The 12,760-nt window shown below is 35.8% G+C and overlaps 1 protein-coding gene across 1 annotated transcript in view; it reads right to left on the bottom strand.

Moving 5' to 3' along the window:
• Window positions 1-12,760, bottom strand: part of ABCB5 (ATP-binding cassette, sub-family B (MDR/TAP), member 5) — a 127,808-nt gene that overhangs the window by 42,750 nt on the left and 72,298 nt on the right. The window contains exons 16-19 of the mRNA XM_011973911.1: window positions 12,228-12,371; window positions 10,847-10,951; window positions 10,636-10,713; window positions 5,106-5,189 (exon numbers count right to left, since the gene is read on the bottom strand). Coding sequence (XP_011829301.1) covers window positions 5,106-5,189; window positions 10,636-10,713; window positions 10,847-10,951; window positions 12,228-12,371 — 411 coding nt within the window. The remainder of the gene's footprint in view (window positions 1-5,105; window positions 5,190-10,635; window positions 10,714-10,846; window positions 10,952-12,227; window positions 12,372-12,760) is intronic.

Raw genomic sequence — 12,760 nt, 5'->3', positions numbered from 1 at the left:
CAGCTAATTTTTGTGTTTTTAGTAGAGACAGGGTCTTGCCATGTTGGCCAGACTGGTCTTGAATTCCCAACCTCAGGTGATCCACCCGCCTTGGTCTCCCAAAGTGCTGGGATTACAGGTGTGAGCGACCGTGCCCGGCTACCTACTTTTTTTTTTGAGACAGAGTCTCACTCTGTCACCCAGGTTGGAGTGCAGTGGCATGATCTCGGCCTCCACCTCCTGGGTTCAAGCGATTCTCTTGCTTCAGCCTCCTGAGTGGCTGTGATTACAGGCACCCACCACCACGTTTGGCTAATTTTTGTGGTTTGAGTAGAGACAGGGTTTTACCATGTTGGCCAGCCTAGTGTCGAACACCTCAGGTGATCCGCCCACCTTGGCCTCCAAGAGTGCTGGGATCACAGGTGTGAGCCACCTCGTCCAGCCTTATCTTAACAAACTGGCTGACTGTCATGTTTACCTATTGTTTAGGCTGTCTTAGGTTATAGTGATGGTAGCTGCTACAGAAACCACATGTGCCACCCTCATCACTTTACCCTGCTGCTCAAATCTCAGTGATGCTGTTAGAATTTGAGAGCACGTTGAGTTTTGCTGTACTGTTTCACTTTATCCTGGTTTTTAAAAATACCATTGCATACCCATCATCTCAAAATAAGAAAATAAGAGAAATGTGGACTTTGAATGCGATGTTTTTAAGGAACAGTGGACTGTGAGTTATTTTATATTCAAATTAGATGCCACAGCATTGTGTTTTTTAATGCTATGACACTAAATAGTGCTGGAAAATACAAAATATGTCAACATTAGCAGACTGAGCACTCACGCAATATTCCCAACTTATAGGAAAGCAACATTCAGAAAAACTAGAAAATATAAAACAAAATATCTTGTTTTAGCAGAATTTCTTCACAAAACTAAAATATGAAAGTGAGAATGAAACCAAAGTAAGTTTTAAAGTGGCTCATTCATTGGCCAAGCAAAGAAAGTCATTTATGGATTTTGAGTTAATTATATCATGTTTGATTGTAGCAGTGGAAGAAATGTATTGAGACTGCATAACTTATATAAGGCCGCCATTTGGTGAGAACAGTTGCTCATAGTTACAGACATTGAGAGTAACATCCACAGTCAATTAAAAAATAAGGTAGATTATTTTGAGTAGTTTTCCCTGGCTCTTGATGGGTTGACATATATCACTGACACTGCTCAGTTGCTGGCTTTTTGAGGAGCCAACATTATATTTGAAGTAAGTGAAAAGTTAGCCACTATAAATAGTTTCTGTGAAACAAGTACTGCTGAGAATATTTTCAAAGAAGTTGAGGAAAAAAAATAAGTACAATCCGAAGTAGAATCTACTAAGATACATTATAACAGATGGTTAAAATATTTGTAGAGCAGAAAACAAGCCTTAGTTGGACAAATTTACAAAGCTTGTGAAAATGTAAAGTGTTTAAAGCCTACAGTTATTTATTATTATTTGTCAGCATATATTTTATGGGAAGTCATTGAATTTATCATGCATTTTTGGACCAGTAGTGTAAATGGTTAAGTTCATTTGCTCTTGTAAACTTAACCATCTTCATTTTTGTGAGTTTTTGCCGAGGGAAATTTTTGACTTACCTTACCACACGGCAGTTTGATGGCTTAGCAGTGGTAAAGTTTTGGCAATATTATGAATTCAGGGCCAAGATTGAAAAAAAAATTTTTTTCAGACAAGATCTCACTTTGTCACCCAGGCTACAGTGCAGTAAGACAATTATGGCTCACTGCAGCCTTGGCCTCCCAGATTTGAGCGATCCTCCTGCCTTGGCCTCCTGAATTGCTGGGATTACTGATGTGAGCCACTGCACCTGGCTTGGAAACTTTTTTTAAAAGAGCCATCCTTAACCACTATTATCAAGTACTAAATGCCTCTGGATATCAGCTTCTGCTGTAGATTTGATTATCTTTCTTAATTCAACCTAAAACTGCAAGACAAAACAGCAATTATATGCATACCTTATGCTGTGGGAAAGTCATTTCCATGACAACATTGTTTGAATCCAAAGTAGTGTCAAGTTGTTTTATACACTTCCCATGTCAAAAAGTTACATCAATAAATGAGGTTGCCATTGTCCAGGTAATAATATCCTAGTTCTAACTAGTAAACTTGCTGGGCTCTTGGAATTAATAAATGAAAAAAATGTTTATGATTTATTTGGGCAACATATTACAGCTCTGATGAGAAGAGTTCTAGGTTCTAGCATTGGATGTGTCAGTGGTATATCAAATGTACACTGTGGTGTCAATAACACACTTTCTTGTGGACACAAATGAAATAAGACTTTTGGTTGATGAAAAGAGATTGCTAAAATGTACAGAAATAATACCTTGTAATTTTATAGAATTGAGTTTCCAAAAGAATCTAAAATGGCTTTTAGCTTTAATTAAACCAGATATTACACAGAAAATAGTCTGTTGACAGATGTACTGGCAATAGGCCATTCCCTTGGGCTAAAACAATATCAGTTAAATTGGTTGTATTCAGACAACTATTCTAGGAATCATGTTGTCTCCTATGACTCTATTTCACTAACATGTTTTTATCATGACTTTCAAAATATCAGAGCTTTAAAAAATGGCCAGAGGAATACCTTTACAGTCATGAGTTAAAGGTTTCAAACTAAGATTTATTATTATTAAGGAGCTGTTTTATGAACATTCATTCTAATACAAGTGATAGAATAAAATGTAACTAAAATTACATGATGAAGAAATTGAGACGGAGAATGACTTATTTAAGTCAATATGACAGGAAATATGACCCCCAAATTATTATTTCCTAGCTCATCTTTATGCTAGAGTGTCCTTGTGAGGAAGAATTCATTTGTGGACAAATAAGATTGGTAAACAACTCTTCCTTTTATAGAAAAACTGTCCATTGAAATTGAATATGAATCCATCTTTATATGGCAAAGTAAGAGTTTTTTATAAATTACATTTTACTAGACACAGTCTCACTCCTGAAATCTTTCTTTGATTGTTTTATTCATTAATTTAATTTTTAAAATTAGGTTTTTTAAAATATGGAGATGGAGTTTCACTATGTTGTCCAAGCTGGAATACAGTGACTCTTCACAGGTACCACCCCACTACTCATCAGCATGAGAGTTTTACTGACTCCATTTGCAACCTGGGACAGTTTACCCCTTGTTTTACTTTTTAAATTTGGCAACTTTAAAATCTTTCATCAGGATTCCGACCATTTATTCTCTAGCTACTAGTTCTAATAAAAAAAATGATTTGACTTGTCTAGAAGTTATTGTGAGACTAGCAGTTAATAACTGCAACAATAAAGTTTTAAGTGATGAAATGATATAAGTCAGGTGCTTAAAATCAGGTTGACAACTATTCCCAATAATTTCCCTCAGGGACAATACTATTTATTAGAAACAATTAATAAATGTAAGGACAGTAATGTTGGGTCTTTCAGTACTAATTTGGTTTTTCAGTTGAAGCAAGTATCTGCTAAAAGAAATGTCTCACATATTAATATAACTGCTGGTAAGAATGCCTGTTCCACTCAAAAGATTCTGAAAAGATTTGAAAGATAAGTTGTAATAGACAAACATTAACACAGTAAAGAAAAAATAGCAAATTTTGTGGAGTGGAAATTCAAATGGAATTATAGGGATTGATATTTCTGCCTGGAGTAGTAAACCACGGAATTCCTAAACTCAGAAGTTAATCAGATAATTATATTGTGCTATGGAGGTTAATGCTATATCCATTATTTGATTATTAAGTGAAATTCTATCCACCGTCTTTTCATGTATGCCAGTAAAATTGAACTCCTCGGCCCTATTTTAAAATCTAAATACTATCTAACAAAATTCTAGAACCTTGCCTTCAAAATTAACAAAAAGAATTTCAGGAAGAGATGAAGATGCCCCCTTTCCTCTCGAGCTCTTTCTCTATCATAAAATTAGCTTTCTAAACCAAAATGAATGCTTGTGAATATTCACAGCTGTAAACCACTTATTCTATTTTCTGATAGTATAAATCCTATCTTGCAGGTATATATTAAACAAAGAGGTCTTGCAAAAGTTAAAAAAAAAACAAAAACAAAAAACAAACTTAGAATGGTTGCCATGTCCTGTGGAAATAATCTCTAAAAGAAACATACTATTCTGATGGGTTGTTTTAGCTGACAATTTGTTGCTCTGCTAACAAAGTTTTAAGAAACATCTCAGTATTTCTAAACAGAATAAATACTTGTAAGATTTTTCTGTCGTTCAGAGGCGAATTATTGACATTTTTCTTTTCTTCCAAATGCATGATAAGGAAAAAGGAAAGCCTATAACTCTACTAGAATTCTTATTTTAACAGAGATGGAAAGCTTTATTTTACTTCAATTTAAAGTAGGAAACCTTGTTTTCTGTGGCTTTTCTCTGTTAAGATCCCATTTGTTATACAAAGGTGAATTTTGTTAAAATAATTAGAAGAAAATTAACAAATTATTACTTACCTCTTCTATATTCCTCTACTCCCCACACCTGTTTAAGCATGACTTTGACATACATTATGCTGGTCATTCCATCACTAATTATGAATACATATAAATATCTTGTTTATGCATATTACCAGTCATGATTACACAATTCTTTTTAACTTGTATAACAACTAGTACAGAATCATTTCTGATGCACATATGACTCTGAGTTGTTAGACATTATTTTAACTAAAATCTTATTTTCTGGGGGAAGGAAAAACTAAACCTCTTTCTTATATTAAAACTCTTAAAGTGTGTGTGTTTTCATTTCATTACTTTTTCTTATCTATTTAATTCTGAGCTCTTTTTTCTAGCTTATTCTTGGTCTCTTCTTTAGTACTCTAGTTATCCTATTACAGGTACTAACTATTCTCTATTTTTGGTTAAAAATATCCAGAACAGAAAGGCTTCCTTTCATCTTTCACTAAGAGTTACCTGTTAACCATGAGACTTACCTGGACTCCTTAATGATGTGGGTCATCTCAGCACAGCTCACATACATGCACAGACACATGAATGCATTGCATGTGTGCACACCACATACATGCATCATTTAAAATAAAAATAATATACATACTCCTTGAATTTGTGCTGTATCTATGGCTAATATTGCTGTCAAGCTTCCTGTGCTGTTTTCCTTTTCATCAAACCAGGCAATATCCTAGAGAAAAGGAGAATTAACATACGGTTGTCAAAGACCTTTTTTTTTTCTCTGACTTGTGATTTTTCTGCTGTAAGTCAAAAAACGTTTCCCTGCCTCCTCACTCACAGGTACTTAATTCCTATAAAATACTATGGATCAAATGACTTTTGCTTCTTTTTTCATGAAGATCTGTCTTTATATATAAACTAAAGAACTTAAGCCCAAGAACTTGGACTCATTACTCATTACTGTATTGTATAATAATCAATGTTAAATTAAAATGGTCATTTTAAACCATCGAGTGATTTATAATTTTACTCCATAAGTTATTTGTGAAGAGCAGACACAATTCAAAAGTAAGGCAATGAAGGCTACAGCAGTGGCTCACACCTGTAATTCCAACAATTTGGGAGGCCAAGGTGGGAAGATTGAGTCTAGGGGTTCAAGACCAGCCTGGCCAACATGGTGAAACTCTGTCTCTACAAAAACCGCAAACATTAGCTGGGCCTGGTGGTGTGCACCTGTAGTCCCAGCTACTTGGGAGGCTGAGGTGGGAGGACTGCTTGAGCCTGGGAGGTAGAGATTGCACCACTGCACTCCAGCTTGGATGCCGGAGTGAGACCCTGTCTCACACACATACACACACACACACACACAAAAGTAAGGCAATAAACAACACAATTTAGAAATATTTTCAAAACTTTCTACCTAAACTAACTAATGATAAAACATTTATCTCCTTCTTTTTAGGGGCCACATAATAAAGATTTTCCCTGACGCTTCACATTACCTCCTAGAACTTACATCAGTGGGCATTGTGAGAAGCTAAAAGGGCAGAAGGCTGTGAAACCCTTGAAGTTAAGAGGTATGCAATCTAAAGAAGGAGTCAGATCAAAACTATAAGCAATAAAAGCATAATGTAATAACCAATTTTATTTTCAACAGCAAATGGAGACAGCACATCTTAGCGCTTCTCAGCCTGAGGAATTCTGATTTCCTCTTATAGCTATGGAATGTTTCCTCACACTCACTGGAACCACTTGTATCGCTTGTAAAACCAGGTGGAAACTGTCTCTGAGAGATGGTTTATTTTTAGTGAGTAAAGAACGAAAAAAATCTTGGCTTATTGCAACCCAGCCAGGGCTCTGAGGCCCAGGTAACAGGCAAAACAAAGGCATAGCAGGTTGAGGGCTGTGCCTTAATCACGCACATCATATGTTAGATGAAAACTTTTATGGAGGAATATGGTAGAAGTCAGGGATGATAGCACCACCCTGAGCCCCACTGTGTTGGGAAGGTGTCTCCATGAGCTTTGGGTTCTAGATGCCCAAAGAGCATCCTGTGGAGATTACAGTCTGCACTGGACAGTAGCCACTTTGAAAGCACAATCCCAGGCAAGATCCTAACATACTGTGAATACACAGCAGCAACAATAAGAAACACAATACCGCTGAACTGAAAGACATTACCTGCTTTTTATTGTATACTCTCTCTCCAAAATTAAGATATTTTATATATTTTCTAATTGGCTCTAGATTTCAACATGACATGGAATGCACAGATAATTTTAAGATACAGTATAAGGTAAAAAATATGAAAAGAATTTATTATTGAATATTACATTCCTGATTCCATAGTAACTTGCTATAAAACACCATGCATAGGTACATATGTGATTAATCTTAGTCATTATCTGATGTTCAGTTGGCAAGATGTCTGAAATTGCTTTTTGTCAAGATAGCAATTGTGTACTCCAGGGATTGTTTTCCAGTACAGGCAATATATGTGAAAACATTTAGGGAGGCCGAGACGGGCGGATCACGAGGTCAGGAGATCGAGACCATCCTGGCTAACATGGTAAAACCCCATCTCCACTAAAAATACAAAAAAAAAAAAAAAAAAAGAAAATTAGCCAGGTGTGGTGGTGGGTGCCTGTAGTCCCAGCTACTCGGGAGGCTGAGGCAGGAGAATGGTGTGAACCCAGGAGGCAGAGCTTGCAGTGAGCCAAGATCGCGCCACTGCACTCCGGTCTGGGTGACAGAGCAAGACTCCGTCTCAAAAAAAAAAAAAAAAAGAAAACATTTAGCAGTGTTTCTGGTACTTAGGTGGTGAGTAAAAATTAGCTTGCATCCTCTCTTCCTGAAAGGAATATAATTACAAGAAAGGCCACCACTTTTGATACCAGTAGATATCCAGTTTTTTTCTGCCAATAGTTCTACTTGAAATAAAAAGCAATAAAACCATCATAAGTGCTTGGCATGTATTCCCTCATTTAATCATCACAACAACTCTATGAGATAGATAAGATGATTACCCACATTTTAGAAGTAAAAATACTAAGGCACTTAGAGGTACTTAGAGATTAAGTAATGTGTCCAAGGCCACATAGCTGGCAGGTGCTGAGGCCAGGATTTGAACCGCAGCAACCAGAGGCCAGAGTTTTTATTTTCAATTTTTTTTGGATTTGCTTTTATTAAAGATGGACTTTATGCTAAGTGTATGGTGTACCTTAAGATATTGCCTGACAGTGTTAGCAAGCAATTAAAAAACGAAACTACCATAACATAAAGATAATAGCTGTAGTTTGGGGGAGAAATGAGGTTACATTTAAAGTCATGGAACTCATTACTTAAAAAGAATTTCTGGCTGGGCACAGTGGCTCATGCCTGTAATCCCAGCACTTTGGCAGGCTGAGGTGGGCAGATCACTCGAGGTCAGGAGTTTGAGACCAGCCTGGCCAACATGGTGAAACTCCATCTCTACTAAAAATACAAAAGAATTAGCCAGGTGTGATGGTGTGTGCCTGTAACCCCAGCTACTTGGGAGGTTGAAGCAGTAGAATTGCTTGAACCCAGGAGGCAGAGCTTGCAGTGAGCCAAGATCACACCATTGCACTCCAGCCTGGGCAACAGAGCAAGACTCCATCTCAAAAAAATAAATAAATAAATAAATAAATAAATCCATTAAATGTAATACTAATTGTTTAGTTAGGCTCAATGAATATTTTTTGTTAAAAAAACATTTTTTTTTTTTAAACTTTCAAGTTCAAGAGTACATGTGTAGATTTGTGATACAGGTAAACTTGTGTCATGGGGGTTTGTTGTACAAATTATTTAAGTTGTTAATCAATTATCTTGTTCTGCCTGTCGTCTGACTGAAGAATTACAGCTGAGTTTCATGACCTGTTTCTCATGCTCCAGGACTGATTACCTCAGATCCTTTTGGAATTAGCTTAGGTAAATTTTGAAGCCCCTAGTGATCACCATCAATGCTATCATAATTTAAAGAACCGCAAGAAGCCTTAACCAATCTAATTTAGAGGGAAATGGGGAAAAATAAACTTCTTACGTGCTCAAAAACTCAATAGCTCTATAGATAATTATTTATCATTAAGAAATGTAAACTTAGCTTTGAAACACAATGAACAATGAATTATTCAGTGATCGAAGTCAGCAACACTTAGAACATTCTTTTCAACAGGAAGAATCTAAAGTAATCACATAAAATATGGATTTTGTATCTACAAAAATACCACACCTGTTTCTATACATACCTCTACCTCAAATGAGGTTTAACAATGGTTATAAAAAGCACTGCAAGTCTCAGCATGGTTGTTAAATTTTAAAAAGTCTTATCTTATGACAAAAATCAGGTAATAAGAGTTAGATAAAACTGCACACTAGGAACTTCCCTTACTATAGACAAAGCAAAATTGTGAAGATGCTTACAAAGAAAGGGCGAAATATACTAGTCTTCTTTTTCTCCAATTTTGAAAAGTAAAGCTAAGAATCAAAAGGCGTGCTGAAGGAGGAAGAAGGAAAACAAACAACTTATGGGGATATTTAATAACGTGCTAAGTGGCTTAGACTTTCTGCGCAAGTCTTTGTTAAGTATGTGCATGATATTTTAAAACCCAGAGTTTATGGCTGATAGTTTGAAGCATCCTTATGAGCAGAAGCTACTTTATCCAAAAATGTTACAGTCTTAATGTTCACATGGCTAATGCTAGATGGAGGATTAATGTCCAGTATTAACCATCAAAATACTAGATTAACCACAGTTTCTCTCATTAAACTGGCTCATGGCCTTGAGATTCCTCCACTAAAAGCTTTCTGTGGACAGAAAGGAAGTTCAAAGTATGCTTGGAAAAATTAAAATTTATATTGTTTATATTCTTCTGTATAAAAACAAACATCTAGGCATTCAGGAAACATTTTCAAAAGTTTCTAGAAATTTAAAATAAATATATTTGAATGGGGAAAAAGATAAATTTTTAAAACAAAACAAAAATGAGCAGAAATTGTCAACAAATGTGAAATATAGTGTTAGTTAATTAAAGTCTCAACTTACTTCATGGAAGACATAAAGTATTCATAAAGTAAAAAATAATAATGTACTAGTTCAACATGAGAGGTATGTGCTGGCATCAAATTGATTTATGATCCTATAAGTAGACTTTTGTTTTTCTGGATTAAGAAGTGTCTTCAAATGTGGAACAAGAAGCAGAGATGGGACCTTTTTGAACAGAAGGTGTAAGGTCACTGATTGCTTTAGAGCATCGTGTTGCCGTGGGAAACCTCCGACTTGCTTCTCTGCATTTTGTATCTCGTAGCTCCCTAACAGTACAGTTGTTGCATGGCAGCCTTCAGAGTACTGCTCCTAAAAGTCATAAGACTTTAAAATGGGTTTTGACGACTCAGTTGGAGTGACAGTAACTCTATTTCTGAAAAGAAATCACCTTGGCAGGAAGCTATTTGCTCCTGCCTGGTGAGCTTTCCTGACAGAAAGTGAGGTGAAGGGCTACTAATGATTACTGGCTTTCAGGGTAACCCAATCCATTTTAGCCTCGTGAAAGAAGTTTAGAGGTGCCAGTATGAGACATTCCTTCCATTTGCCCCCAAGACTCACTTCTCAAGATTACTACTTGATCCACCTATTTTTAGTTGTTTCACAGAGGTGACTGATCATCTGCATGAGGCAGGCAGACCTGGCAGCTAGACCGATGTTATCTGAGTTCAGGACTCTTCTGATAAAGGCAGAGAGATTGGCTGCTTTAAGAAGTGTAGAGTCAAAAAACTTAAGCTATGTGCATGGATTAGAACCAGAGAAATTAACAACTTCTTTTCTGATACATTCCCAAGATATTGTAGCTCTTACTTCTCCTTTTTAATTTGGCCTTTGATTCCATCATTCATTAAAAGAAAGACTTGTCAAGACGAATGCAAGGAACAATGAGTAGATCCTACGTTCTTTTCTATAAGCTGTATTTTTTAACATCACACTTTTGGACTTGCTTCTTTTAGAAAAATATAAGACTTCTGACATCAGATTTTTGCTGCTCAGAACAAAAAGAGTATGCCTTCAAAGAAAGATTATGTCAAAAATTGACTCGAGACAGAATTAAAGCTAGAATGTTTTACAATAAATTTTAAATAAAATAAGAAAAATTCAACTTAACACTGACCTGATATAACATGGCTTTGAAGGCCAAGTGTCTTAATCTCATGGTTAAAATTTCCCCTGCTCTGCCATAAAATAATCCCTGAAAAACAAACAAACAAAAATCTACATTCTTTTCCTTTGTAACATTTAGTTGATATATTTTTAACTTAAATAGAAAGAATGGCAACAAAAAGTAATCATGCTCAGGCTTGTTTAATTTATTAAAAACTTACCTGCGTGAAATAACTGACAAAGCAAATGACACCCAAAATGACAAATATCATTGAATACATTTCTGCATCATGCTTTAATGTGGTTTTATCCTTGTTTCCAAACATCTGAAAAGGAACAGATTTTTATCAGATATTTGGGGGAAAAGATAAAAGAAGCAGAAAAAGTGAAAATTTCTGTATATCAAGAGTTTTAAAATACATTTCTTTCTTTCTTTTTTTTTTTTTCCTTTTTTGAGACAGAATCTTGCTCTGTCGCCCAGGCTGGAGTGCAGTGTCATGATCTCAATCTCGGCTCACTGCAACCTTTGCCTCCCAGGTTCAAGCGATTCTCATACTTCAGCCTCCTGAGTAGCTGGGATTACAGGCGCGCACCACCACACTCAGCTAATTTTTATATTTTTAGTAGAGATGGGGTTTCACCATATTGGGCAGGCTGGTCTTGAACTCTTGACCTCAACTGATCCGGCTGCCTCAGCGTCCCAAAGTATTGGGATTATAGGCGTGAGCCATTGCACCAGGCTTAAAATAAATTTCAATGTAAAAATAAAACCATACACACATTTCTGTGGAGCAAAGTGCACCATGATGCTATCATCTGCATTCATTGTCTATGACAAAAAAATAACTTGCTTTGAATTCTCTTAAACTATGTAAATATGAGATCTGAAAAATGAGTCATCTATCTGCTATCATTATCACAGTGTATTTCCCAAGAAACCACCAGTTTGTTTGAATTATTATTTTGAATAATTTTGGATCACTCAAGTTTCTTAGTATTCTTCCAGTTAAGTAGTACCTGCAAGGTGAGGCTTCTTAATGTGCCCCTAGAATTGTTCTTAAAAATTAGTAATTATACTAATTATATTGATAGTATAGCTGTGCAAATTAGGGAGACTAAAATTCCAGGCTAGAACTTTAGTTAACATTGAAAAGTAAGCATGGATCTTGTAAGATCTTTAAACCCACCAACTGCCCTGAGTCCTTTAGCACAATTCCAAACTCTTGTTATTTCTTCTCCCTGAGCTGGCTGGTAAGAAAAGAAATTGCAACTGTTCCCACTAGTTGAAAGGAAAGTAGTTGTATTTGCCTATTTTATTTTTTCAGTGTTTTGGAATGCTGATCCAGCACTGGAGTCAAAATTAGAAAACAAAGCAATTTCTTCACTGATTGCCCAGTCAACAAGGCCCAGCCACACACTTTACAATAGATGCTGGCTTATCTCCTGGGAACATTAATTAACCTTCCTATTATGGACCCCACACCAGGGGCAGCCCACTAAAAGTCCCAAATTTCCCCTTGTGGATCAGACTGCTATAAGCTTGTTCTCTCAGGTCATACTTTCTTTAAATTGCTAAAGTATTAACAAATTTGTTTTACTTACGGTTATAATTTTTGCAAAGATGATGGAAAATACTGGATGAACAGTTCCATTTAGAACAGAAGCCAATGTCCCCAGAACCACAAAAGGCCATTCAGACTTGTTTAACTTTAAAATTTTTAATAGAGAGACTTCAGGAAGACTTATCTAAAAATAAAATGTGTTTGTTAAAAATGTCAGTTTGTGTGCATAATAGAATCTAGGGAAGTTAGTCCATCATAAACAGAATTATAATGTATAACATCAGATATAACAGAGAGCAGGGTAGAAAATATTTTTCTTAAAAAAATTCACCGCCCATATTATTAATGATGACCCTAAAGCATAAAATAAAAGAAGCTTTGCCAAAAGTGACTATTTGTGCAATATCACTCTTTGGCATTTCACTCAGTTGCTATCATTTAAAAAGTACAATTAACTCACATGTAATTGTCAAGGGTCACAAAAGAAATGATAGATGTATTTTTCTTTATCTTGTTAAACTGGATGGAATATTGTACTACGGGATAAGAAAAAATCTAGGCAGAAGCTAAGAA

The sequence above is a fragment of the Mandrillus leucophaeus genome, unplaced genomic scaffold (genome assembly GCF_000951045.1).
Source record: "Mandrillus leucophaeus isolate KB7577 unplaced genomic scaffold, Mleu.le_1.0 Scaffold140, whole genome shotgun sequence".
Lineage (NCBI taxonomy): Eukaryota > Metazoa > Chordata > Mammalia > Primates > Cercopithecidae > Mandrillus > Mandrillus leucophaeus.
Note: the sequence above shows the minus strand (reverse complement) of the source record. Positions and strands in the feature narration are given on the sequence as shown.